The 25,755-nt window shown below is 36.4% G+C and overlaps 1 protein-coding gene across 9 annotated transcripts in view; it reads left to right on the top strand.

Moving 5' to 3' along the window:
- Positions 1–23,878, top strand: part of TRIP12 (thyroid hormone receptor interactor 12) — an 81,845-nt gene extending 57,967 nt beyond the window's left edge. For 6 of the 9 annotated variants that reach the window (XM_010568316.1, XM_010568323.1, XM_010568321.1 and 3 more), the window contains 21 exons: positions 1,084–1,184; positions 1,311–1,485; positions 1,892–2,033; positions 2,986–3,177; positions 3,875–4,026; positions 5,858–6,030; positions 6,469–6,542; positions 6,649–6,848; positions 7,583–7,710; positions 7,997–8,148; positions 8,616–8,758; positions 10,050–10,206; positions 11,449–11,547; positions 12,086–12,200; positions 12,560–12,714; positions 13,229–13,393; positions 14,599–14,763; positions 18,371–18,484; positions 20,199–20,293; positions 20,494–20,597; positions 21,682–23,878. In XM_010568316.1, coding sequence (XP_010566618.1) covers positions 1,084–1,184; positions 1,311–1,485; positions 1,892–2,033; positions 2,986–3,177; positions 3,875–4,026; positions 5,858–6,030; positions 6,469–6,542; positions 6,649–6,848; positions 7,583–7,710; positions 7,997–8,148; positions 8,616–8,758; positions 10,050–10,206; positions 11,449–11,547; positions 12,086–12,200; positions 12,560–12,714; positions 13,229–13,393; positions 14,599–14,763; positions 18,371–18,484; positions 20,199–20,293; positions 20,494–20,597; positions 21,682–21,878 — 2,998 coding nt within the window. In that variant the 3' untranslated portion in view covers positions 21,879–23,878. Of the gene's footprint in view, positions 1–1,083; positions 1,185–1,310; positions 1,486–1,891; positions 2,034–2,985; positions 3,178–3,874; positions 4,027–5,857; positions 6,031–6,468; positions 6,543–6,648; positions 6,849–7,582; positions 7,711–7,996; positions 8,149–8,615; positions 8,759–10,049; positions 10,207–11,016; positions 11,111–11,448; positions 11,548–12,085; positions 12,201–12,559; positions 12,715–13,228; positions 13,394–14,598; positions 14,764–18,370; positions 18,485–20,198; positions 20,294–20,493; positions 20,598–21,681 lie in introns of those variants that run through there. The other 3 variants (XM_010568319.1, XM_010568322.1, XR_774399.1) reach the window with 3 other exon arrangements.
- The last annotated feature ends 1,877 nt before the right edge of the window (positions 23,879–25,755 follow it).

Raw genomic sequence — 25,755 nt, 5'->3', positions numbered from 1 at the left:
GAGGTTTTGGGGTTTTTTTGGTGGTGGTGATTTTGTTGCTGTGGTTTTGGTTTGGGTTTTTTGTTTTGGGTTTGGTTTTTTTTTATGTCTTGACTGACGTGGGCTGCTACAGTATCATCTGCATTTTGCTGTGGTACTTTCCTGGAAGGAAATAAAATGGAGTGGTGTTGAAGCTATCAATGGTAGTTTTGATTCATTTTGTATGAAATGTTTGGGGGGGCCTGGAGGAAAGACTAGTGACCTGATAGTTACAATGTAACGGTATGAAACAATCTGCTGTTTAGTGAGAGGCTGGAGAATGCCAAGATCAACAGCTGTACTCTCATGTAACTCTTGAGAACAGAGTGATTCTTTCAGAGAAATGATAGCTGTGGTGCATGGTTCCTTTCTGCTGGAGACTGGAGGAAGAAAAATCCTTAAGTTATTTTGTTGGAATGCAACCATTTGAACACTTGTAGAATTAAAATCTCTTGTAGGAATAAACTATTTCAGTGTTACACAGTTTGCCTTTGTTTTAAAGGTGAAATGTTTGTCTTAATATATTGGCATAATAAGGAAACCTCACTTTAAACCAGAATTGAAATACGTGAACTTGGGAAGTGTGGGGGTTGGTGAGTAGTAACTACATAAATTGTTGAAAAAGTGGTTTTTTGGGCTTTAATAGGGGAGGCAGGTCAAATTTCTAGTGTCTTTTGCTGTTTATTCAGTAGAGATTTATGGATTATTTTTTTCTTTTTAATTTTATTCAAATTAATAACCAGATGGTTACACAAATAAAAATATGAAAATTATGAGAACCTTTTAGTGGCACTTCTGGCCATATTTGGCTGCCCATAGTAGAAAGGTGACAGCAAGCAAAACCCCTTCTTTCTGGATGGAGTAGTCACTTTGTCCTTCCAATTAAAAGAGAGTTGAGGCCCATTCTCCCAGAGCTCATTCTTCCCTTGTGCCCTCCTTGTTATGGGATGGAACTCTTGCTCAATTCTTGAGGAAATAGCTGGCAGATGCATCTTAAACTGAGAGATGGGTATGTATATGAATATGGTAGATGGAAACATGTTACTTTATTTTAAATTTGGACAGACGACTGAGCGATGTTCTAAAGAGAAAAAGACTGCCAAAACGAGGGCCAAGGAGGCCAAAATACTCTCCTCCAAGAGATGATGACAAAGTAGACAATCAAGGTAAATAATTCTTAAAACGTGATACTCTGTCTCCTTTTAAGTTTAAAAGTAAGCTTATAAGCTGTCAGAAGTGCTAGCTGTAATAAATTTTATTGATTCTCTTAATTTTGTCTGTGCCTCCTCCAGCTAAAAGCCCTACAACTACTCAATCTCCTAAATCTTCTTTCTTGGCAAGTTTAAATCCTAAAACATGGGGAAGATTAAGCACACAGTCCAACAGTAACAATATTGAACCAGCACGAACAGCAGGAGTAAGTGGTCTTGCAAGGGCTGCTTCCAAGGATACCATTTCCAATAACAGGTACACACACAAAAAGTCAAAGTACTTGTAATATGGTGTTGACTTTGAAGCGTAGCTACTTTCTTATGATAAGCCATCAGGTGATTAAGTATGACCTATCAAAGAAGTTTGAGCTTAACCACTGTTAAAATAACTCTGGAAGAAGAATCAAGAAATTAAGGTAGAGAAAATAACCTCTTAATAATTTAAAGTAGTATGGTGCGGAAAAATTGGATAATTGGGAAAAATGGTGCAAGAAGTAATTTGTAGAGAATAGACCTGTACTGTGTTGGAGTAAGAGGGAAGGGGTTTTGGCTGTGATTGCTATTAAACATGGGGAAAATGATACTCTGGCTGTGTTTACTTGTCATAATGGAGTATGCAAATGCTAAGTGTGGCTGAATGCCTTTTATGTGCTTCTTTACAGAGAAAAAATTAAGGGCTGGATTAAGGAGCAAGCCCATAAATTTGTAGAACGTTATTTTAGTTCTGAAAACATGGATGGAAGCAATCCTGCACTAAATGTATTACAGAGACTTTGCACTGCAACTGAACAACTCAACCTCCAGGTTAGAAATGGCAGGCTTGCTTGGAGTGGGATTGGGAATGGAAGCAGTAGAAGTATTTAGGAGGAAGCTAAATGGAAGCTGACCATTTCAGATAGTATGGCAAATATTTTAAGCATAGTTTTTGTGATCTTAAATGATGATACAGTGTTTCTTAACTTGCAATGGTTTGTTTGGGATTTGTTTTAGAATTGGTATATAAGCTCTGATGTATATCACTGATGATAAATGACGAGTATTAACAAGTGTATTCTTGATTCCTAGCAATGTGTCACTTACCATTTTATTTCAAATTTAAAAATTTTACAGTTAAGTGTTAGGGATTGACTTCATACCTAAAGAACACCACAGTTTGTAGTAAGAACTTTGGGGGTGAGGGGAGGATAAAAGGACAGTAGCATTTTGTTGAAAGGATAGAATAAATACAGATTGGGCCAGATCTGCTAGAATCTCAAGAACTTGAGCCTTGCTTCTGAAACAGTTGTGATCCTTGATAGATGGTCTAAACCTGTAACTTCTAAAGTAGCTGAACAGCTGAGTTATGTTCTGTGCTTTGATTTTAAGCAATCATTAAAATACGAAACTTTCATTCTTCCTCTCTCCCACACAGATATCATGTGAAATATATACCAATCTGAGGGATTTCTTAATTTTTATTTTTAAAAAAAAACATTTGGTTGAAGCTTATCTTTACATTGCATAAGACAGAAATGGGGCCTTGCATTTCTCTTAAAATGGGGAAAATGTAGATGTTGCCTGTAATGTCTCCTCCTGAACAGAGAAATTGCTTATCCTCACATTATTTGTCCTATCATTGCATGTATTGAGTTACTATACACTCCAGACTTTTCCTTTTTTCTCTCCCTTTAGAGCTGTTCCATGCAGTAGGAGGAAAACCAGTATTTCTTAAGCCCTTAATACCTGGGTAGTAAAATACTACCTTCATATTTTTCAGGTGGATGGTGGAACAGAGTGCCTTGTAGAAATCCGTAGCATTGTCTCGGAGTCTGACGTCTCCTCATTTGAAATCCAGCATAGTGGGTTTGTTAAACAACTGCTGCTTTATTTGACATCTAAAAGTGAGAAAGATGCTGTAAGCAGGGATATCAGATTGAAAAGATTTCTTCATGTATTTTTTTCTTCTCCAGTAAGTTTTCTTGTTTATTCTTTTGTCATTCTTAGTTGTCTTTCTCTCAAATTGTACTTACCTGACCATCCGAGAGGTTCAGCAATGAGCTTGACTTAAACATGGAGTATGGAAAGAATGTTTTGTTCATGGCTAAGCTGTATAACACTACAACTTCCACGTGGTTCGGTGTCTTTACAGGTCGTGAACTTTTTAGAATACCCTGTAATTACAGAAAATTCCACTCAAGAGTGGAAAAAAATTCCCAAACGGCCAATTGTCTGAGTCTTGAACAACTTAAAAGTTGTTCCTGACTTTTAAGAAGTTGATATGGAAAGACTTTGGATAGTAATCTTATCACTTGCTCTATTTAGTCCTAAATACTGCAAGAAACTAGATTGTCCTGTTTTTAAAGGAAGAAATTTAAAGTGGAAGAGAGGAAAGTAGGTAACTACTGCTTCCGTGAAGTTTATTGCTCATGGTTAAAGTGAATGCTTAAAATCTGTAGGGCTCTTTGGTTGAAACCAGGAGAGAAGAGTGCATTCTTTGAAACAGGTCTTTCATGAACTTATGTGTCATCGTATCATCCTGATACTGCTAGTTTAAGTGAGAGCAGTGGTTCACTTCCTTTTTTGTTTTCCTTAAACAACTTGTGGTATAAATTGTTTTAAGATGGATTAATTCAAGCACATAACTAAAAGACTGGATTATATTTCAGCTTCCTGGAGAAGAACCCCTTGGAAGATTAGAGCCATTAGAAAATGCACCTTTGTTGGCGTTAGTCCATAAAATGAACAATTGCCTCAGTCAGATGGAACAGTTTCCTGTCAAAGTACATGACTTCCCTAGTGGAAATGGAACAGGGAGCAGGTAAGGATTAATGCTCAGGTAACAGTTTTGTTGGAAGCTTTTGTTTTCCAAAACTCGTTTCAATGCTAAAAGTTCCAAGAGGTAATGGAAGCTTCTGACCCTATTAAAGACAAAAGCAGTTACACAGTTGGCTTTTTTTTTATTCAGTGGAAGATTGAATGTTTAACCAAATGCTTGCTTGCTATCTTGAAACTTCTCTCACTTAGATTGGGGGTGATGTGTAATTTTAAATGCAATCTCTAAATTTAAGCTTTAAAAACTCAAATGTCTTCCTTGTCCCCATGTAAAAAACGCTGGAAAGAAATAATCTATTATTGCTGAGACACTGATATTTTGTAGTGAAGTAATTAAACTGGTGAGAGTTTGTATTACAGCGCTCAACTTTGTTATTCAGATAGGTTCTGTTCTCTAGGATTATAATTGAGTGATAACTGTTGGCTGTCAACATAGTTTAAAGTAACTGTAGACCTGCCTTGTGTCTTAAGATAGATTAAATTTGGAATCCAACTTGTTATTTGTGTGTTAAGTAACAAATGTGACTTACTGAAGACCTATATCTACAATCTCTTTTCTGTGCTTTAATACATCAACACTATTTTTCATCCAGTGTATAGCAGTTAGTAAGTCTATTTCATTATAAGTTGCATGTAAGTTTTGAAAGTACCTACTGGTGCTGGCTAAAACCTCAGTTTGATGATAGACATATTCTTATGACTATGTAGACATTAGGAGTGGAGGAGCATTGAAAATGAATTTTTGAAAACTGTTCTTTGAAGCTTGAAATGCCAAAAATCTTCTGTCTCTTGGGTAGTAAGATAGTGTGGATTTTTTGTATCACTAATTGTGACACAACATCTATTATAGTAGATGTATTGGAGCCTCACACTATAGCATTAACCTAACTTACATTAAAATTCAGTACCTGTTTTTGTGAAACTGTTAAAATCCATGGGAATGCATACAATACAGAGATTTCTAATACTTGAAGGAATTAATTGTCTTGATACTGGCTTTTGCAAACAGTATGTGCTCTGTAATCTTACAATGCTTCCTAATACGCACTATTTCTGTTAAAAGTGGTATAACTACAGAAGTTGTGAATCATAAAAGCAAAATTCTGCTATTCTTTTTGATAGCATATTAAACATGGGAAGCCAGACTACTGCAGCTTTGTTTGACTGCTAGTCTTACTGTGGATTATGTCAATGAGGATTTTGAGGCATTAAGATATGGTAGTCTTTCACTAGCACCTGGAAATAGAAGCAGTCCAAGATAAGAGGTTTGTGTATAAAAATGACTAGCTTGGGTATTAATAGTTTGGTGAGATGGAACATGTATATAAACTATACTTGGCAAGAAAAAGCAGAGGAGCTTTCAGGTTATCTCTTTAGGTCCTTACTAAAGAACATATGAATGGATATGGGTACTTGCATTACCCACCCTGGTTCTGATCCTTACTGCACTGCAGGTGAACACAGCTCTAAATTTCATGTGGCATCAGCTGACCACTGAACAACTTCAGACCTCAAAAATGGTCAGTATAGGCCATATTGTAATCAGTCGTCAGGCTGGACTTTCTCTTAATCCGTGTAGCTTCCACTGGACATCAGATTTTGTACAACTTGGATTCTGGTTGTTCTTGTAGAATAAAATTTTTAATATGTTTATCCAAATCTTAATAGCTTAGTTTTAGAGAAATAGGCTGAGAAATAATACTCTGAACAAGTGAGTTTGTAAATGCATGTACAAGTCTATTTTAATGCATTTTTTTAAATGCAATTATGGTTACTAGATTCTTTGTGTAGCAACTTTTTTCACAAATTATTTTGAGTTTTTCTCTTAACAGAGGATCCCAAGCTTTAAAATTCTTCAATACACATCAATTAAAATGCCAACTGCAAAGACATCCAGACTGTGCTAATGTGAAACAGTGGAAAGGTGGACCTGTGAAGATTGATCCTCTGGCTTTGGTACAAGCCATTGAAAGATACCTTGTAGTTCGAGGTATATATATTATACAGTCACATGTGTTTTGCTTCTTGGTATAGTCACTACTGTCAGCAGTGTAGAGTCTGTAAAAGCCAGTGAGGATTGTACTGAAGACAAATGGGAGGTACCTATAAATGTACCTTGTTCACAGTGGAGGAGACTGAAGCTGCAGAGAATCTTCCCTTTTCTGGGACAAACTTTTTCCTGTTGTAAACAGTTCAGTCTAAGTACTAACAGAAGTATAATCTAGTTGACTGTTAGATTGGCTGTAACTTGGCATTTTTGATGCCAGATGTTGATACTGAAACTTGTTCTAACGTGTCTGAACCTTACTTTAACTGATGTGTTTTGGAACTGTTTTGAACGGTGGAGTTCATAAAAGTCAGAATATGAAAGCTTTGCTACATTTCATGTGAAAACAAATGAGGACGTCTTTCTCCTCTCTTGCCTCAGGCTATGGAAGAGTTAGAGAAGATGATGAGGATAGTGATGATGATGGGTCAGATGAAGAAATAGATGAATCTTTGGTAAGCTTTTGCTCTGGGGGCAAGGGGAGGGAACAGTGTGGGAAGAGGCTTAAAGAAAAGCTAGCAACAAGTTTCCTAACGTCTGTGGCTTTTTTGTTTTGTTCAGGCTGCTCAATTCTTAAATTCAGGGAATGTGAGACACAGACTGCAATTTTACATTGGAGATCACTTGCTGCCATATAATATGACTGTGTATCAAGCAGTTAGGCAGTACAGTTTGCAAGCCGAAGAGGAGAGGGAGTCTACAGATGATGAGAGCAACCCATTAGGAAGAGCTGGGATTTGGACAAAAACACATACCATTTGGTAAGTTTGCTAGAGAAATCAGGGGACAACTTCCTCAGTTTCCTAGATGTATACACATAAAGAAAATTTGAATATAGCTGTCTTTTTTGGAGGTGGGGGGGAACAACTGAAGCTTTGAATTTCCTGATGTGATCGAGATACTTAAATCTTAGGAGGAGTTCATTGTTAGCTACTGACATCCTTTCTAACTCATGAGTGAACTTGAACAAGAAATGGGGAATCTTAAATGACACCTGATAGATGGAGGGAAATAATTCTTAGTGTTATGTAACTAACCACAAACAATAGAGAATGTGTCTGCAGTCTACAAGTAATGGTCAACTTCATACTGGTTTTCATAGTTGATTGCTGTACTGGTATATGTATTCTCTGGCCATACTTTGCAAGGAGTGGTATTGACCTACAATTGTGCCAAACATTTTAACATTCAGCAGTGTCTTTTTCTTTCTAATATTTAAATACGTTATTCAAAAGCAAAAAACCTACTTTGTTTTTTTGCCTATACCTTCTGCTTCTCTCCTTCCAGTTCATGGAGCTGGAGGGTCCCTGACTTTTTCTCCTCCATGATGTACTTTGCTACTCAGGGGCTAGCTTCAAAGGCTGGATCATGTCCAAATGCATTGTTCTTGTCTGTCTGTGTTTAACTGTCTTTTAAGTAACTAGCATTTTATAACTGCTTTTGTTTCCATGTAAGTTGTTATTTCACAAAAATGTTTTTAACTTTTACTTTCTAGGTACAAACCTGTGCGAGAGGATGAAGATGGTAATAAGGACTGTGTTGGTGGTAAAAGAGGAAGAGCACAAACTGCTCCCACAAAAACCTCCCCTAGAAATTCTAAAAAGCATGATGAATTGTGGCATGGTGAGTGTGTTACCTTGCTAGTAGTATGTTAGGTTTGTGAAACTTCTTAAAGGATGGGGAAGAAAAGTGTTTAGAGACACCATAGTGTTTCTTTTAAAGCAAGCATAGTATAAGAAAAGTAAGTATATATTATGTGTATTAAAACTAAAGATGCTTACTGAATTATGTAACTAAACTGTTGTAGTAAAGTGAATGCCGTGACTAATACTACCTAGGCTCCTAATAATCTTGGGAGGGAAGACTTATAATTGATTTGTTTCGGTAACATACTCTTTTTTCCTGCTAGATGGTGTATGCCCTTCGGTATTAAATCCTCTAGAAGTTTACCTCATATCTACTCCACCTGAAAACATAACATTTGAAGATCCCTCATTAGATGTTATTCTTCTTTTGAGAGTTTTACATGCTATCAGTCGATACTGGTATTACTTGTATGATGTGAGTAGAGCACTTTTAAAATCATTTTCATACTTGATATAGGCAGCTCTGCCCCGAAACACCTTAATATAGCCTTCTTCCCCTGTCTGCTGCCCCTGCCCCCCCCCCAAGACAGAATAAAGCAAATACTATCATTTCCCCCTATCTATTTCTCTAACTTCTGGTAAGATGAAGGCTATAAATTCTTATAGTCAATCATATTTCCTTTAACACACTATAAACACATTTGCCGTGCTTTTTCTTTCCTTAAGTTCAAAGAACAACATCATTCCTGAAAAGAAAATGAGTAGTAAAAATCTACTCAGTCTTTTTTTCATGGCTTAAACTCTGTATGACCAAAGTGGCAATGGAAGTTTTTTTTTTTTCTTGTGATAAGCAAATTAGAAGCATAAAAAAACCTCTTCACAAAAGCTTGGTATTCCTTCTAGCATTTCTTTAACTAGAAGTACATTGTTTTTTTAACACAGAATGCAATCTGCAAGGAGATAATTCCAACCTCAGAGTTTATCAACAGTAAACTGACAGCAAAAGCAAACAGGCAGCTCCAGGATCCTTTGGTAATTATGACAGGAAACATACCAACTTGGCTGACAGAACTTGGAAAAACATGGTATGAATGACTTACTGTATATATAGTATTTCTAATTTAAGTTCAGTAGGCCTTTTGGCTGGGCAGCCCAGGTGCATCATATGTTACAAGGCTTTTGAAAGTGCTAGGGGACAGTAGAATGTATTCACAGAAGTTTTGCTAAGACACTTAGATGAATGTTTACACCTATATTGCATAGTTTAAACCAAATATGGAGGGATAAACTAGCTGCAAAGTTCAGACCACTTCTTACAGGAGTTTGAGTCATTCCAAGTTTTCTTATTGAAATAGTAGTACTTGAATATTCAGATCTTTTTTCTCCTGTTAAACTGTTTAATGGCATTTTTGTCATACCACTACATTTATCTTAGCATATTCAATATAGTACAAAGAAAAAATATCTCTATAATTACTGAAAAATATTATAAATAATTTTAATAAAGCTATATTCATAGTACTTTGTAGTATGTTGATACACAGTGTAAGCTTTAAAACTCTTGTACTTGAAACAGTGAGAAAACAGAGTTGACGTTTTGGGTTTTTCAAGCACGTTAATTAAAGAAGCATTGGTGACAATTGACTGGAAATACGTACTCTAGAGAAACTACTTGGTTTTTCATTTTTAAAATAAGGTCTCTAAATTTCTTCATAAACATTCTAGATAACAAATGAGTATGAATGCATATTATACAAACATCTGTAGCTGTATTTTTTCTGTAAAACTGCCTTTTCACTTAAATGTCAGTGGAGGACTACAGTGTTAATGTGCACATGCCTTCAAGAATAGTAGAACTTATAAATTCAAATAAGTTTCTCTGGTAGTCTTTCACGGACTAGTTGAAGTGCTTTTTGAAAATGGTGGAAGGTAGAATGCTGGTGCTGCTGCGTAGGCAGGTTCTACCCCCCTCCCCCAACCCCCCCTACCATGGGAGGTTGAGCCACCTTGTTAAAATCTTTTATCTAAGTTAGATTTACTAATTGTAAACCAGGTGTGCACAAGTAAAATAGTATTTATTTTCTGATATAAACTTTGCATAGCCAAGGCATTCAAGTATTTTGAGTTATTTTTCTGGAAGAGTTGAAATTTTCTGGCATTTTTTGTGGTTCCTTCTTATATTAAATTCTGTTTCTAGAATCTTGCTCTTAAGCATTTTAACTAAAAGTGTGTTCTGGAAGGCTTCATTTGGAGGCTGCTTTCACCACAGTGTTTAAGCACCAATTTCAGGCGTACTACCTTTCTATCGTGTTTTAAACTAAACTATAGTCATAGATGCCAGTTGGAACCAGCTAACTAATCCAATGCTCTTTACAGCCCATTTTTCTTTCCATTTGATACGCGTCAAATGCTGTTTTATGTTACTGCTTTTGATCGTGATCGAGCCATGCAAAGACTACTGGATACTAATCCAGAAATCAATCAATCAGATTCTCAGGATAGCAGAGTGGCACCGCGACTGGACAGGAAAAAAGTAGGTATATTTTATTTAAAAATAGAATGAATGATCTGTTTATTTTCATATCGTCTTTAAGAATATCATTGTGAGCAAGATTTACTTGTAAAACTTCGGGTTTTGTAGTATACCGATGAAGATGAGGTTTGTTTTTATCAATTTAAAAGCCCCCGAGTAGAAAGCACAATGTCTTCTAGGTGTCTGCCACTAGGTGTCAGAAGGGGCTAGCATATGCTACACTTCCTCACATCCTGCTTCCTTTTGAATTGTCGTCATCACATAATTTCTGAAACTGTACTCCAAGAATGAACTTTAAGTTTTAGGTTACATTAGTGTTGTTTCCATATATTAGCTTGTAAACCTCCATTTTTGCTTTATGTAGAATTTCAGAAGCAATAGGATTTAGACCCTTAAATGTTACCTGAATAAACAAAAACATTGTCCTTGTATTCTGGGAGAGTATTAAACCTCCTGTCACAACATAATAAAACTAAGCTGTGACTTTTAAATTGAGGGAGTCTTGGGTGTCTGCCTTGAGTCTGCAGAGATGTCATCTTAAACTAAGGTCTCCTGTATGGTGTAAATCTGCCATATGGTCTTGAATATCTCTGGGGGAAAAACACAAGAAACATGAGAATCTAGTTCAGCTAGAATATAGCTTCCAACATGTAGAAATCCCAGTGCTGGGGGTGGGTGGGTGTGGCTGTAGGGTTTCTTTGTTTTGCATTTGTTGGTTGTTTGTGGGTTGTGTGTGTGGGGGGGGTTGTTTTGGTTTTTTTGTGTGGTTTTTTTGTTTTGTTTTTTTAAACCTGCTACTTTCCTTACTAGAGAATCTGCAAGGGCAGGGTATAAGATTATTCCTTTAGGTTGCTGGATTTCGGCATCTTTATTCTGTGTTTTCTTCTCCATATATTAGTTCGAGGTATGTAGCATCACGTGACAACACTTCTCTGTTACATTATAGTCTTACTGCCAGATTCTTGGCAAGACTAGTACCTATTAGTTATACTGATGTACTGATACTATACAAATGTAAGGCATTGGTTTTTTTATTTTATATTGAACACTTTAATTCTAGTCAGTTTTCATATAGAAGCAAGAATTATTTTATCAAAGTATAAACTTACAAATTGTTGAACTGTGGAACTATTAGCGTGGGGTGGAAAAAATTGCATAACTAATTTTTTTCCTGTTGTAACTGCCTTGGGAGCTGGGACTTAAAGACATAATTTCACTACTTAAAACTTCTCTAATGTGTAGCGCACTGTGAACAGAGATGAGCTGTTGAAACAGGCAGAATCTGTGATGCAGGATCTAGGCAGTTCAAGAGCCATGTTGGAAATCCAGTATGAGAATGAAGTAAGTAATATCAATGCAGTCTAATTTAACCCCTTTTTATTGAAGATTAATACAAAAAGCTACAGCTTTCCTAGAATGACTTGGTCAGACTTTTGGTCCTTCCCATTGCTGGTGCCACAAAATTTTATCTATTAATTATCCCTAATCCACTTGGTTGTGACTTTTAGTTGATAGGAGAAACTCTTTTCTGATATACTAAATTTCATAATCAGTCTTATTCTACAGAGCACACTTTTCTCCTAACTCTAAGCAAACAGCTGTGTGTGTTTCCTCTATAATATGATCATTAGGTGGTTAATACTTTTATTCCACTATTATTCCCTCTGATATGTGGTCTTTCTAAGCTGTCTCAGTCGTATTGTAAATGTTGGTGTAGCTAGGTTCTCTAGATGTTTTTTGCAATGCAGTCTTCTTTATAGCCAATAGTGTACTATATTTCTCAGACTTAAGTAAAGATTTTGATATTCAAACTGACCTAATGGACTCATTTATTTATCTCATTCCCCTTCCTCTCCCCACACCCTCCCTCCCCCTGAAGGTTGGCACAGGCCTAGGCCCCACGCTAGAGTTCTATGCACTTGTATCTCAGGAACTACAGAGAGCAGACTTAGGCCTTTGGAGGGGAGAAGAAGTGACTTTAGCCAATCCAAAAGGTAAATGTTTTACTACCTAAACTATCAATATTGATCTAGTATTGAATTGATTCTAAGTTGACTTTAATTATGTGAATGGCTTTGATTGAAAGAGCACCTCAGTTTGTGGTCAGATAATGTGCTTCATGATAGTGTGTGATAATTTTTGAGGGTTTTTTTTGTGGGTGGGTTGTTTTTTTGGGTTTTGGGGTTTTTTTTTGGTTTTTTTTTTTGTTGTGTGTTTTGGGGTTTTTTGGGGGGGGGGGTAATTTTATAAGAAGCTTTAGGTTATGGTTATCTGATAGCTGCTTTCAGACTTGCATCTGGAATGAAACTAGCAGTGTATGTATTGAACTTTTTTTTTCTTTTTTCCTCAACAGGAAGCCAGGAAGGTACCAAGTACATCCATAACCTTCAAGGCCTTTTTGCACTTCCTTTTGGTAGAACAGCCAAGCCAGCTCACATTGCAAAAGTTAAAATGAAGTTCCGCTTTCTGGGAAAACTAATGGCCAAGGCAATCATGGATTTTAGACTGGTGAGAATAAAATGGAAAATGTGATTCTGAAGGGTTAAATGAAAATTCTAGTTCTGACTGTGTTGGGGGAAAAAATAACATTAAGAGTTGCATGGAATTATTTTCAGCTCTAGCAGTTTGGGTGGGGTGGGGGGAGAGGGATGCAGCTGAACTTTTGAGGGGGTAAAGGGTAGTGTATGTTGAAGATCTTTATAGTGGCTTTTGAGACCATAGTGAAAAAAGGAAAAGCCATTGACTGCCATGTGTTGCAATCTCTTTCCAGTCTTTCAAGATCATTTTGGGTTCATTATTATTCCAGCTGCTAGCTTGCTGATTGCTCTAATGTATATGCACTAGGCAGTCAGTTGTGTTTTCTCCACTGTAAATTTCTCAGGTAAAAACACTCAGACACGGCGTTTTGGTGTGCGGCAGAACTGAGACTTGGTAAATAGTATTCTAGATCTAGTCAAGATAAAATAGCAAAAGATACAGTTTTGGAGGACAGTTCAATACTAAAAAATGTTTTGATTTCCAGGTGGACCTTCCTCTTGGACTTCCTTTTTATAAATGGATGCTACGACAGGAAACTTCCTTGACATCACATGACTTGTTCAGTATTGATCCAGTAGTAGCCAAATCAATATATCACCTTGAAGATATTGTAAGACAAAAGAAAAGACTTGAACAGGACAAAACACAGGTGGGAAAGCAACCCTAAACTGGAAGAGTGCATCTTCACATATGTTTGGATTTTATGAAGTAGCCGTAACTGAGACTGTATGATAGTGCTTAATACTGATGGTGATAGTGATAATGACTTCATTCTAATAAAAGGAATAGTTTTAATGTTATTAAATCAGTGGCTAGCAATTATAACATGGTCTTTTTGTAATGTAGACTAACATTAGAAATTTATTATGGGATTCTTCTGTATGATTAAACACAGGCTAGAAATGGCTAAAACTGCCAGATGTTTGCGTAAGGTAACCTCTCTTTTTGGTTCACTTTGAAAAGGCTAACCGACTTTAATAATGGAGGAAAAAATATCTGTCCTTGATTTTTGAACATTCAAAAGGCTTGGCTTTTTTATTGGTTGGTTTAGTCAAACTTTCAGGTTTTCTTGAAGTGCCTTTTGTGGGTTTTTTTCCTCCCCCACTGAAGAGCTTTATGCAGAACTGGTGTAAACTGGCTTCATATGTGAGCATACAGGTTGTTTCATGGATGCAGAAAAGTCTTAATTTTTCGAGGTTATCCACTCTTAGCTGAAAATAGTACCATTTACTGTTGCGAAGTAGTGATAAAAGGTCTTTGGCATGCATGCTCTTTCTAGCATCCAATGTTAATAGATGGTAGGTGGTAATAACCTGATTTATAGTCAGTACATGTGCTTTGTTACTAGTGAAGTTATTGCAAGCTTGTGGGCCTTTGTTTCTCTTCACCTGACCGTCTCACTCTCTCTCCTTGATCACTGCTTTTAATTTCCCAACAAGAGTTTGAAAAACCTGAAACCTGGTGGATGAAAGCTGAAAAATGTCAGTATGAATGCTATTAAGTATTCTAAGGAAAAAACATAGCTTAACAGCCTTAGCATATTACACATCTTCTTCTCTTGCAGTAGTATTTTCTAAATAAATAATATGCAAGAAGTTAAAAGTAATTCCAAAATTTCTAGAAAAAAGTGTACTGTTAGGCTCTTTCAAGTTTGTCCATTAAGTTAGTTTATTTGGCTTGTCTTGGTTTACTGTTACGTATGAAAAATATGGAAGGAAGGTAAGGAGTACTGTAACAGTATTAATAGTAATATTCTTATAGAAATGTTTGTCAAAACTGCTTTAGAAGTTGTAACTTTTGGATAAGTTAATGTGAATTAATTGTTCTCACTGGTTTTCACTTCCAATTTTTTAGACCAAAGAAAGTCTACAGTATGCATTGGAGGCTCTGACTATGAATGGCTGCTCAGTGGAAGACCTAGGGCTGGACTTCACACTTCCTGGGTTTCCTAATATAGAACTGAAAAAAGGGGGAAAAGATACACCAGTCACCATCCACAATTTAGAGGAGTATCTCAGAGTATGTAAAATCAAAGCTAGGACTAAAACTTCTTTATTCTTCCTCAGCTTGCTCCCAAGTAGTTTGTTTCCATATATATTTCAGTTCATTCTCATGAACTGGGCACAGCAATAACTTTCCTATTGATTGCTTCTCTTCTGTACTAGTTTATTACTACAGAAAAACTGTTTGAATCCTAGTTAGTGCACCCGACTGGAAAATTTTATAGTACAAAAAAGTACTATTTGTATGGTTTATACATAATAAAGTAATCAGAAGTATGGTTTTTTGGATAAAAATCGTTGTAGGAAGTGGAGTAGTTTGAGCTGTGGACTTTTCAGAATCTTTTAACAAGTTCCCACATCTGGGTATGATAATGAATTTATTTGCAATAGTGATTTAGTACCTCCTACCCACGCTTCAGTGGGCTTTGAACTGCTATAATAATAGTGAAACTGTTTTTGGAGTCAGACTTAAGAAAATATCAGTTCATTTGGGAATCAAAATTAGAGCAGTAGTGTAAAAAAAGAAAAACAAAAAAACCCCCCAAAACCAAAAAACAAACCAAAACAACACAAACACCCCCTTCCCTCTCCACCCACCAAAACAGATAACAAAACAGTGCCATAGCAAGTTGACAGTACACCTGCATATTGATTTATTCCCATGTCAGAAGGGACATAAAACCTAGAAAAACAAAAGGGTGATATTGCTGAACAAAGGTAAGAAACTGTTTCTGCATAAGAAAGCATTAAAGGGAATAGGTTAAAAACAGCCTGGAGAAGAGATGAGGAAAGGCAGGAAGAATGCAATATTATCACATGAAGTCATAAGTGGGATGGAGGTTAAGAATGATTGCATCATGAAAAAGCCATTATTCCAATTCCTAAATAATGCATTTTCTGACGGGTTAGTCTGCTGCCAGGTTCGCTCTGAGGACTGTTAAAATTTTTCAAGCACTGATAAGAAACATATCTGATGTTTTGGTAGAAATGATTCAGTAAGGGACATATAAGCTCCTGGATATCAACTGAGAACTTTGCAAAGTTATTCCATAATTGTTACAACTGAATATTGAGCAGTTGCTGTTCATCTTCCAGATTCAAGCTGTTATGCATGTATCCAGTTCTCCTATCTTTATTGAAAGCAAGTTCTGCTAAGAATCACTTGCAAAATTAAACATGTTTGGATATAAAGCTGTTTGCAGACTTACAGATGGCCAATGCCAATAACCATAGTTTGTTAGAAACAGCATTTGCACTCCCTATTTACTGAGGAAAGCTGAGCAAGGTTGCTTTCAAGTCTGATTTTTGTACAGTTTGCAGTCAGGTTTTTTTTGTTCTAGGTAACTCGTATCACATATCTGATATGCTGAGGAAGGCTTGCAGACAGATATCTTGGATGGCCTGTAGTTGTCCTATTGCATGTCTCTGGTGTTGTAAAGGAAAAGCAGATCACTACAGAAAGCTTGCTCTCTGCTTCTTTCTAAACAGCTTTTGGGACTATTTTCTTTAAGGGACACCTGTGCAGTTTTTCTATCCTTGTCTTTATATTCCTGCCTTATAGAGGAGATTTTAAACTAGATACCAGTGATTAGCATTACTGATGTGAAGGAAATAAAAAAGATTTCCGAAAGAAAATCAGTGTTCTCTGTGTCACAAGTATGATGAATTGCAATTTAGAAACAGTGTATTTAAGTTATCAGCTAGCCTGTACACCTCCTGTGGGTCAGCTGCCCTGCTCTTGAAAATGGCATTTTCATTAAAATTTTGTGTGTGTATTGCCATTAAAAGTAGTTTATAAAGCTAGAATATCCTACTGTTACTGTTCATGCCTCTCCTGCAGTCATGTCATTCTACCCCCACAGGAGCTACCTTTTATCAGGAAGTAGAACTATTTGAGCTACAAGTATAGTGAAAGACTTTATTCTCTCTCCTGTCCCCCCTCCCGCGACCTTCATTCTGCCCTGTACTATGAAGAAAGAGGCCATCTTGCTTGTTCTAAGTTTGTGGACAAAAAGTTTCTGGAGTGCAGTTTTTTGCCTAGCAATTTGATGTCCTCTTTGAATCCACAAGAACACAGTGCAGCGTAATTTTGGCACACATCCCTGGTCATAAAAAGTAATCACAATTCTAAGTAAGCAACTCTGCTGTTAGAATAGCTATAGAATATTCTATGTTATAGAACACAATAGAACAGCCTTCAGTGCTGCTGGTCGTTACTGGCTTCCTCTTCAGTATTACAACCTGATGTGTGAAAGTAGGAGCATGCCTCTTACCTGAAATCAATGCCTGACTCTTTTATAGGGAAAGCTTATCAACAGATCCTAATAGGCTTTTGTATCTGAGAACCTTCTGGACCAAGTAACTCTTCAATTATTGGGACAGGGTTAAATACTTGCTTCAGGAGTCCATCAGTATCAGTGAGGTTTTTAATCATATTCAGATGCATCCTTAGACGTCTTTCAAGCTTTTCTCAGCATTCCAGGTCAGAGCTTTTAACACATTTAAAAACCAGTAGCTGTGTGTTGACAACACATTTTTTTATAACCAGCCTTCATTTCCTGCTAGAATTGAGGGTATCCAAGGCAAGTGTAATGATCAGTAGCACTAACTGACAAAAGAATCTGAACTTGGCATGCAATCTGCCATGTATAATATATTGCTTTATTTAGTGGAGAAATACTGGCTACAGGAGACTTAAAAGGAATTTGGTCTTGTTTGTGTCATGTCCCTTTCCCTCTCCCCAGTGATTATTGTTTCAGTATGTGCTGTCCACTTTGGAAGGTGAATTTAGTCCTGAGGCGGTAACTGCAGATACCAAACCAAAACAAAAAACACACACAAAAAGCCTAGGATACTGTCTTACTGTCTTTTGCCTGATGATTCTTAACCAAATCCCAGTAACACGAAAGGAAATTATTTCTTTTTCCCCCCCGATGTATTTTTCCTATGTATTCTCGTTATATTAAGTAGCTTAATATAACAAGAAGACTAAAGTTATGTTTTGTAACTATATATTAGAGAAGGGACCCATATGTTTCCATGGGGGAAACTAATATAATACTGCCAGTGATACCCTAAGGATTTCTGTTTCAGTTGCTGAACTTCAAATGGATATCAGTGTACAGAGAGAACATCTAGGTTAGGCTTCTAAAAATATCTAATATATGTTAAGCTTTGTTTTAAAATGTTTTGTTAAATAGGTTCAGTTTAACCAGCTATTCTGAATTCCATGTATTAAGCTTGTTTTATCAAAAATAAAGGCAAATAAGTTTAAATTCTGCATGAGTTGTGTATTAGGGTATTCTAAACATGGGGTTGTTGGAACTCAAATGACTTTTGTGAATTTGCAATAGCAGACCACATGAGAAAGCTGTAAAGAAAAAACCCAAAAAATTGTCTGTTGCATTGCAGCAATATGAGCTTATGGATTAAGCCAGAATGAGGCAATGCTGTCAAGCAGCTCCATGAATCAAAGTTCAAACTCTGCCACAACTATAGTGAGCATATGGCTAGGCCTTCTGTAGGGTCTTTTTCTGCAGTTGTAGTCTTTTGTACAGTAGTGATCGATCATTCCATGCTTCCTTTGTTCAAATGACTTTTTTTTTTTTTCCCCGTCCCTGCAGTTGGTTATATTCTGGGCACTAAATGAAGGTGTTGCCAGACAGTTTGACTCATTCAGAGATGGATTTGAATCAGTCTTCCCCCTCAGCCATCTCCAGTACTTCTATCCTGAGGAGGTTGGTAAATGTGTTTTTACTGATGCTTTTATAACCTTACATCTGCATGTATGGACAGTCTGAACTTAAGTGTGCACTGGATGCAGTGCATTTGTGAGAGTCTGATTATGTTTCTGATGTATGTTTGGAAGACTTGGTGTTCTTTATACTGCATACTTAATCCAGCTTTTCTGAGAAAAGTGCTTAAGTTTACGTATGCAGGCTCTCTATATTGGTATGGATACTTCAATTAATTCCTTGTATTGTAGTACCTTTTAATAGCTGTAGATATAGATGTGGATGCTACCTGGATGTTCTATTGAAAAAGTAGATAGCTCATTAACAAAGCTTTCAACAGTAAGAGGAGATTCAGATGAAGGGGTAAAGAATAAGGCTAGTTGGTCTTGCCTTGTTCTTACCACCCACCGTATCAATTTCCTTGTAAAATTCTTACACTCTTAAGCGGCGGACTCAATTGAGACACAATTATGGCTATCTGGACTAGAAGAGAGAATGTTTTATTACTCTGCCTCTAGGGCATTTATTTGAAGACTGTGCTTTGAAGGGTTTGTTTACCTTCATAAACTTACAACTTTGACTTCATGAAGAAATGTTAAGCATGCTCTGAAGCAGTGTGTCAGCCAAGCTTTTGTGTTACTCTTTTGTTCTTGGTGCTTTACAGTGTGAGAGTCTCTTAAAGCTGAAACATGTAACTGCTCATAGCGATTCTTCTTCATGTCTCTCTGTTGGTACTACTTTCAAAGAGTACCACCACCTGTTTTTCTGCAACAAATTTAAGGCTAGTAAAAATGGCAGATTATTCTAGTTGCCTCAGTGTTTTACCCAAATTTCTGCATTTTGTGGTACATGTGATGCTGCTCTGCCTTGTTGTTGTTTGGCATGGTTTGATGCTTGCTTCTGCTTGGAAATTTTAAAACGTGGACACTAGTCAGTTGCTAATCTACTAATACGGTTGATCAAAATTAAGCCATATGAGTAGTGTGAGATATATCTTTTCCTTGGTAGAATATACATGTGTGATCTTGTGTTCTGTTGCTGATAGGTATCCAGACATTTGAACCTTTTTACAAACCATTCCTAAACTATTATAAAGAACTTGTAAAATTTTTTTGTGCATGAACAGAACACCTAGGTGTATCAAACCTCTGGTTTTATTGAGACTGGGACTTTACAACTCCTTGTGTATCCTAGAAGGATGTCTGTAGAAGCTTTTAATGTTTTGTCTGTAGCCTGTAATCTCTGCTTGCCCAAGTGTATAGAAACAACAGGCAAAATAATTTAAGTAAAAAACTGCTACCTGATAGATCCATCCCTGTCTAATGATTGATTTTATTTTTTTAATTTCAAAGAAGAGCTCAGAGTTCTAAAAAGCAAGTGTAAACACTCTATTCTTCCAGTTCCCCTAGATTTCTTTAAAAATTTAAGATTTCCAAAAAGCTAAGGCATTTCTGGTTCTCCAGTGTAAATTGCTTAAGACTGTCTCTGTTCCAAGAGATGCATTCAGCATCTCCTGTGGTAGTGTATTGCATGCAAAACCTGGGATGAAGCTATTGCATTCAAAGAATTTAGGAGGATTGCTTGGGGTGATTGAGGTTGTTCTGCAGCAAGCCGTTCCAGAAAGTAGAATGCTATAATAGTAGCTAGAAGGGACAGTACTTGTTCTGCCTCAAGTTCTAAATGGAAAAACTTACTTCCTTGTTTTTCAATTTTATAGTTGGAGCAGCTCTTGTGCGGCAGTAAAACAGACACTTGGGATGCAAAGACTTTAATGGAATGTTGCAGGCCAGATCACGGTTATACACATGACAGGTAATACGGTGTTGGTCTTGTTAAAAAATAAATAAGTATTGGCACTAGAAAATACGTATTTAAATAATCTTGATATACTGTTATTCAAGCTAAAGGAATTATATGAAATTTCTTTGAAAATCTTCATACTGCACTGAATATGAATCTGATGCAATTATGTAAACAAAATAATAATAGCTTGCTTTTTTTCCCCTCCGTAGTCGAGCAGTGAAGTATCTCTTTGAAATTCTAAGTAGCTTTGATAGTGAGCAGCAAAGACTGTTTCTTCAGTTTGTGACAGGTAGCCCCAGACTGCCTGTAGGAGGTAGGTTTTGTTTATTACATATTGCTCTATATTAAATCAGTATTATTAATGCATTTGAGAATAAGTGGATTATTTCAGTATAGGAAAAAATTACTTAACTGTGTGTTTTAGAGGTTCATACCTGTTTGACATTTCTAGTTTCAGAAGTGCCTGGGGTAGACTTCAGGTAGAATTCTCATAAACTTTGAGATACTCTCATGACACTTCATTCAATTGACCGTCTCCAGGTTTAATTTATGTTACCAGATAACCTATTGGAGGACAAAAAATAGTTCAAAATTTAAACAAAACTGAAACCCCTTAATACTGTATTCCTTGGCTAGAGGTGCATTCAGTTATGACAACAACAAAATGTTGCATTGCTACCTGGAAACAATAATCTCTTTTCTAGAAAGGAGACAATACTACTTTGTTAAAGTGATAACCTTTAATTTTTTCCCTTTTTGGATTTCAGAATTTAGATGAGAAGCAGTGAGGAAAACTGAGGAATTTGCTGTCTTTGCTAGGGCCCATTATAGAATACACATTTTACCGTATTCTCAGCTGAATGCTTTGCAAGTAAAAACAGAATTTATGCATCTCTTCCATTACTTATGTTCTCTGGGGGGAAGAGTTTTTTTTTTTTTTTTTTTTTTTTTTTTTTTCATTTTAAATTTTTTCTGGAGTTGTTTTAGGGAGAGATGGTGCAGACAGGATTGAGGGTTAAGAGTATAAAAACCTTAGCTGGAGTGAAAAAAAGATACCACAGTCAGATAATTTCTGAGAATCTTAGAAAATGTGTATAAAACCAACCAACTCTTAAAAATACTATGATTGGAATAAGGTTTTTTACACATACAGAACACAAAAGTAGATATGTCTAGCTTCTTTTTTTATTCATCTTGGAAAACTAATCTACAGACAGGATTTTAGGTATTTTTTTAGCTTCCTACATGGCCTTATAAAGCCATACTCTAAACTTTTAAAAATGGAGATTTAGTCAGTTATGACAATGCATGCTTCTGTAACTGTTAGATGTCTACACTATTAACTGTGGGTTTTCAAGAGGAACAACCTTATTCTGAATGTCTTTTCTCATTAATAGGCTTTCGAAGTTTGAATCCTCCGTTGACAATTGTACGCAAGACATTTGAGTCTACAGAGAATCCAGATGATTTCTTACCCTCAGTAATGACTTGTGTGAACTATCTCAAATTGCCGGACTATTCAACTATTGAGATAATGCGTGAAAAACTCTTGATAGCTGCAAGAGAAGGGCAGCAGTCATTCCATCTTTCCTGATCACAATGAAAAATGCAATGTCTGCCTGTTACAGCAAAAGAGAAACTCATGATTCTTTTCTAAATATATCACCTGAGTCAAGGAAACGTGTTACGCCTTCTTGTTGTAGAAAAACGGCTTGCAGATTATAAACAAAGACACTTGGTTGATATTCATTAAAGGCCCCTATGGACTTAAAGTGATCAGGCCCTAAAAGTTGTTGTGACAAGGTTTCTTTAGCAAGTTCTTGTTTAAATTATCATTTATTTGATGAGTGAAGTTTTTAACTTGCTTTGCTGTGTGAAATTTAAAAAGGGATGTTTTTCCAGGCTGGAACAATAAATGTCGCTGTGCAGTTTAATACTGGGCTGTGTGTATCCATCTAGCTAAAAGTTTTTCCTCCAAAGACAACTTTTGTACATAAGTACAGAAATTAAAATACACCATGTATTTGACGAATCTAGTTTAGTAGACTAGTTCTGTGTACCCTCACCTGCCTCTAATTTTACCCATCCTCATGTATTGTCTGATGTGCAATTCACTTGGTTCTTTTTGTGTGCAACATTCAACAATTGTTATGTTTTGGTTAGCATGGGCATTTAACTGCTCCATGCCTCTTTCTGATTAAGATAATTTAAATTTTACTGAAATCAAATATATATTGTCAATATAATTCAGCCTTTGTAACTAGGTAGAACCTTTCTTATAGCATAGTTTTACTGTAGTGGTAGGATATAATGGCGACAGTCTTTACCAGTCGACACTCTAGAGCTGTTTACACAGTGATTCAGGCAGCAAAAGCCTCTTACTAGAGGCAAGGAAGAATTATTTCTTTCATATAGTTGAAGTCCAACAGCTTGGGCTGGCCAGTGTGTATTGTGGTAAGGCCAGAGCATTTCGAATTGATGTAAAGTTTTTTAAAAGACAAATTAGTTGTTTCATTCCCTGTTTGAGTAAACAATTTTCTTGTTCTTGATCTAAGTTCCTGGTTACTTTTGTAGGTTTTTTTTTTTTTTCTTCCCCCCCAGGGCTAGCTTGGAACAAACAGTTCAGCCTTTGTCTTTTGACACAGATAAAGCACCTGTAAGCAATGCTCTGTCCAACTGTTTTATGTGCTGATTTCTCAAATCTGCAATAATTTACTCCATCAGGTTAATGTTTTTACCTGAATATAAATAAAAAAGTTTGCTTCACCTTTTTGTTCATAGTTTTGTACTGTATGCATAAAGTTCAATTGTGTAAATTACTGTAATGCAAGTAAATCATCCTAAATCTACTTGGCTAACAGCCTGCAACTTGTGGATGATTTACTACTAAAACAAGACCTTTTAAGACCTCCAACTTAGAGGGAAATTTTTTCCTTTCTTTGGGTTAAAAAAAACGGGCAATTACAAATATTCCTGAGATGTACCTGCTATTAGTTCATCTCTATGAAAATGTGATAGTTAATTACTTTTATTCAACTTTGAGAAATCAAAATTCATTTCAGTGCTTAGAAATTGTTAAATTCTGGCTAATCAGGCTAGTGTTTCCCCTAAACTAACAAGTTTTCTTTTATCTAGCTGAAGAACTTGTACTTCCAGAATATGTAATGGACATTCTTCCAGTGAACATTCACAGAATTACATGTGGGTGCTCATACCAGTGCCACTGAAATGTAATGCAGATCTGTCATGAGCATGAGTAGAATGTGACATCCTTGCACAAAGAACCTCATAACTGAACAGTTTCTACTACCGTATTAAAACTGAAAGAAGGCGCTTCACACTGTACATATAATAATGGTAGCGCACAGTGCGGCATAGTTTTCATAAAACTTCAAGGCAGTGTTTAAACTATGGACTGGTGTTTAAATTGTTCTGATAACTTGATCAAACTGAGCACAAAAAAAGTGTTTATAGTGTGTGGATAGCAATTTGTTCATTTTTTTAAGGTTCTATATTTTAAAAAAACTGACTTGTGTAAAAAAAAAAAAAAGAAAAAAGCTAATATTTTGTATTAAAATATCATGTGTATTGATATTTTTTTACCCATGTTGTCTCCCTCTAGAATCTGGCTTTCATTGACTTAGAAATTTTGAGGAGCTTTCAAATTTGATATATAGCCATTGATGTAACTGCTTTAGTGGGAAAATAAGTTGTTGGTTGCCTGTTTAAAAAGGAAGGAAAAACCCAAATACCTATGATGACAATTTTTGTTGTGCTGGCTGTCATTTTCAGCACAGAATAAGGATGTAGTTGGCCTGAAAAGGGAATGAAACCCTTCTGGGTGACACTTTTTTCCTACCAAGGGGAGCTTTTAGTGTATTAGAAGAGCAGTCTGGCTTAAAAGGTAAAGATAGTAAATTATAAGAATAAATTGAAGAGTCACAGTTTGCATGACTGCAATACTTTCCTACAAACAAATATAGTGTCTAAGAGTAGTTTAGAAGAAGTGGAGGGGTGGGGCAAGATGTTAGGGATTCAGGAACTTTGGATTAAGGGAAAAGCTCACTAAAATCAATCATAGGTGTGTGCGGATGCCTGTTGAGGACTATGTAGCCCTCGGAAGAATGTGTAGTCACCTTAGTACTGAACTGCTTTGTATACCTTTATAAGGTATAATAAAAGGTACAATAAGAAGTCTTATTTTTGAAACTAGAGGCTTTTTTTTAACATGGTAAGTTCAACTGGTTTTGGAGAACACCAGCCATCAGTTACTATTTTGGATGAGTTTCATGTCCTTCTAAATTAACAAGAGCAGCAAAAAATAATTCATGGAAAAAAGTGCCATCCAAGCATTGATAGCTGCTACTGTGAACTTGTGCAGTGATTTGTTTTTTCTTTTTTGTTAGATGTTTGCTTTATACAGAAATCTTTTGTGTAGGCAACATTTAAGTAGTATCACATCTGACATGAATTAGTAAGTTGTAGTGCTTCTTCATATTCTGTAGGAAGGTGTACAAGAATTAATTCCAAGTGTGTAAAATCCCCATACCCACTGCCAAACTTAATCAGATATTCAAATTATGCAAACTGCTTGCATAATTGAATTGCCTAGATTCTTTTTTTTCTTCCTTTTCCCCCTCAACCATATGTTTTCTCTATCTCCTTTCCCTTACTGAGCTCTCCTCAGCTGAGAAAGTGGGTGCCTAAGGGCAGGGACTGATGAAATTCCAAGTGCCTGTGTCACTTGTGCCCTCTTTTCTGGCCGCTGCTGGGCCCTGTCCTGTCTCTTCAGCAACCTGTCTTCAAATGAATAATACCAGTTTCCATCATCGAAGAAGCCTGTACTTCTGCAGGGGGCTTTCTAACAGGACATTAGTCTACCTGACTTAAGGGATAATGCTTTGTTTTTAATGTGAATGTGCCTCCCCCAAGCGAAAATGCTTTTTTGTAGCTAAAGTTGGTGGCAGAATGGAGAAAAATAAAAAGCTTTGCTGAGATGGATGAGAATAAGTTTGGAAGTGAGGCAAAATCTTACTGGTAGTTGAGCCCTTTCAGGGCTTGTTTTGTTTGTCTTGTACTTTACTTTCCCAGTCTCTTGATAGCCTGAACTGGAAAACCTCAAAGCCATGTGATCTCTTTCTGTGATCTTGCAGGAATTTCACAGCTGCACGCTCTCAACTTGCTGTTATCTCTCCCAATGCATTGTGTTTTTAATAGCTTTTCTCAGATGAGTGTAGCTGGTTGCTCCAAGAGTAGTAGTTGTCACCTCCACCCCAGTGCACCAGCATAAACTGCACTGTCACACACATTTTAACAGAACATTAATGCATGTTTATACAGCAGATAAACAAATTTCCTAGCTCTGCTGCCTGTGACTAACAGTGAATGGTTCAAGGAGTAACTGCTTTAGTGGGCTGGGGTAGAAGATGCCTTTAGGGGAGTACTATGTCCTTGTCTCCTGGGATTGAAAC

Source organism: Haliaeetus leucocephalus, unplaced genomic scaffold (assembly GCF_000737465.1).
Source record: "Haliaeetus leucocephalus isolate CR32 unplaced genomic scaffold, Haliaeetus_leucocephalus-4.0 Scaffold240, whole genome shotgun sequence".
Taxonomy (NCBI): Eukaryota; Metazoa; Chordata; class Aves; order Accipitriformes; family Accipitridae; genus Haliaeetus; species Haliaeetus leucocephalus.
Note: the sequence above shows the minus strand (reverse complement) of the source record. Positions and strands in the feature narration are given on the sequence as shown.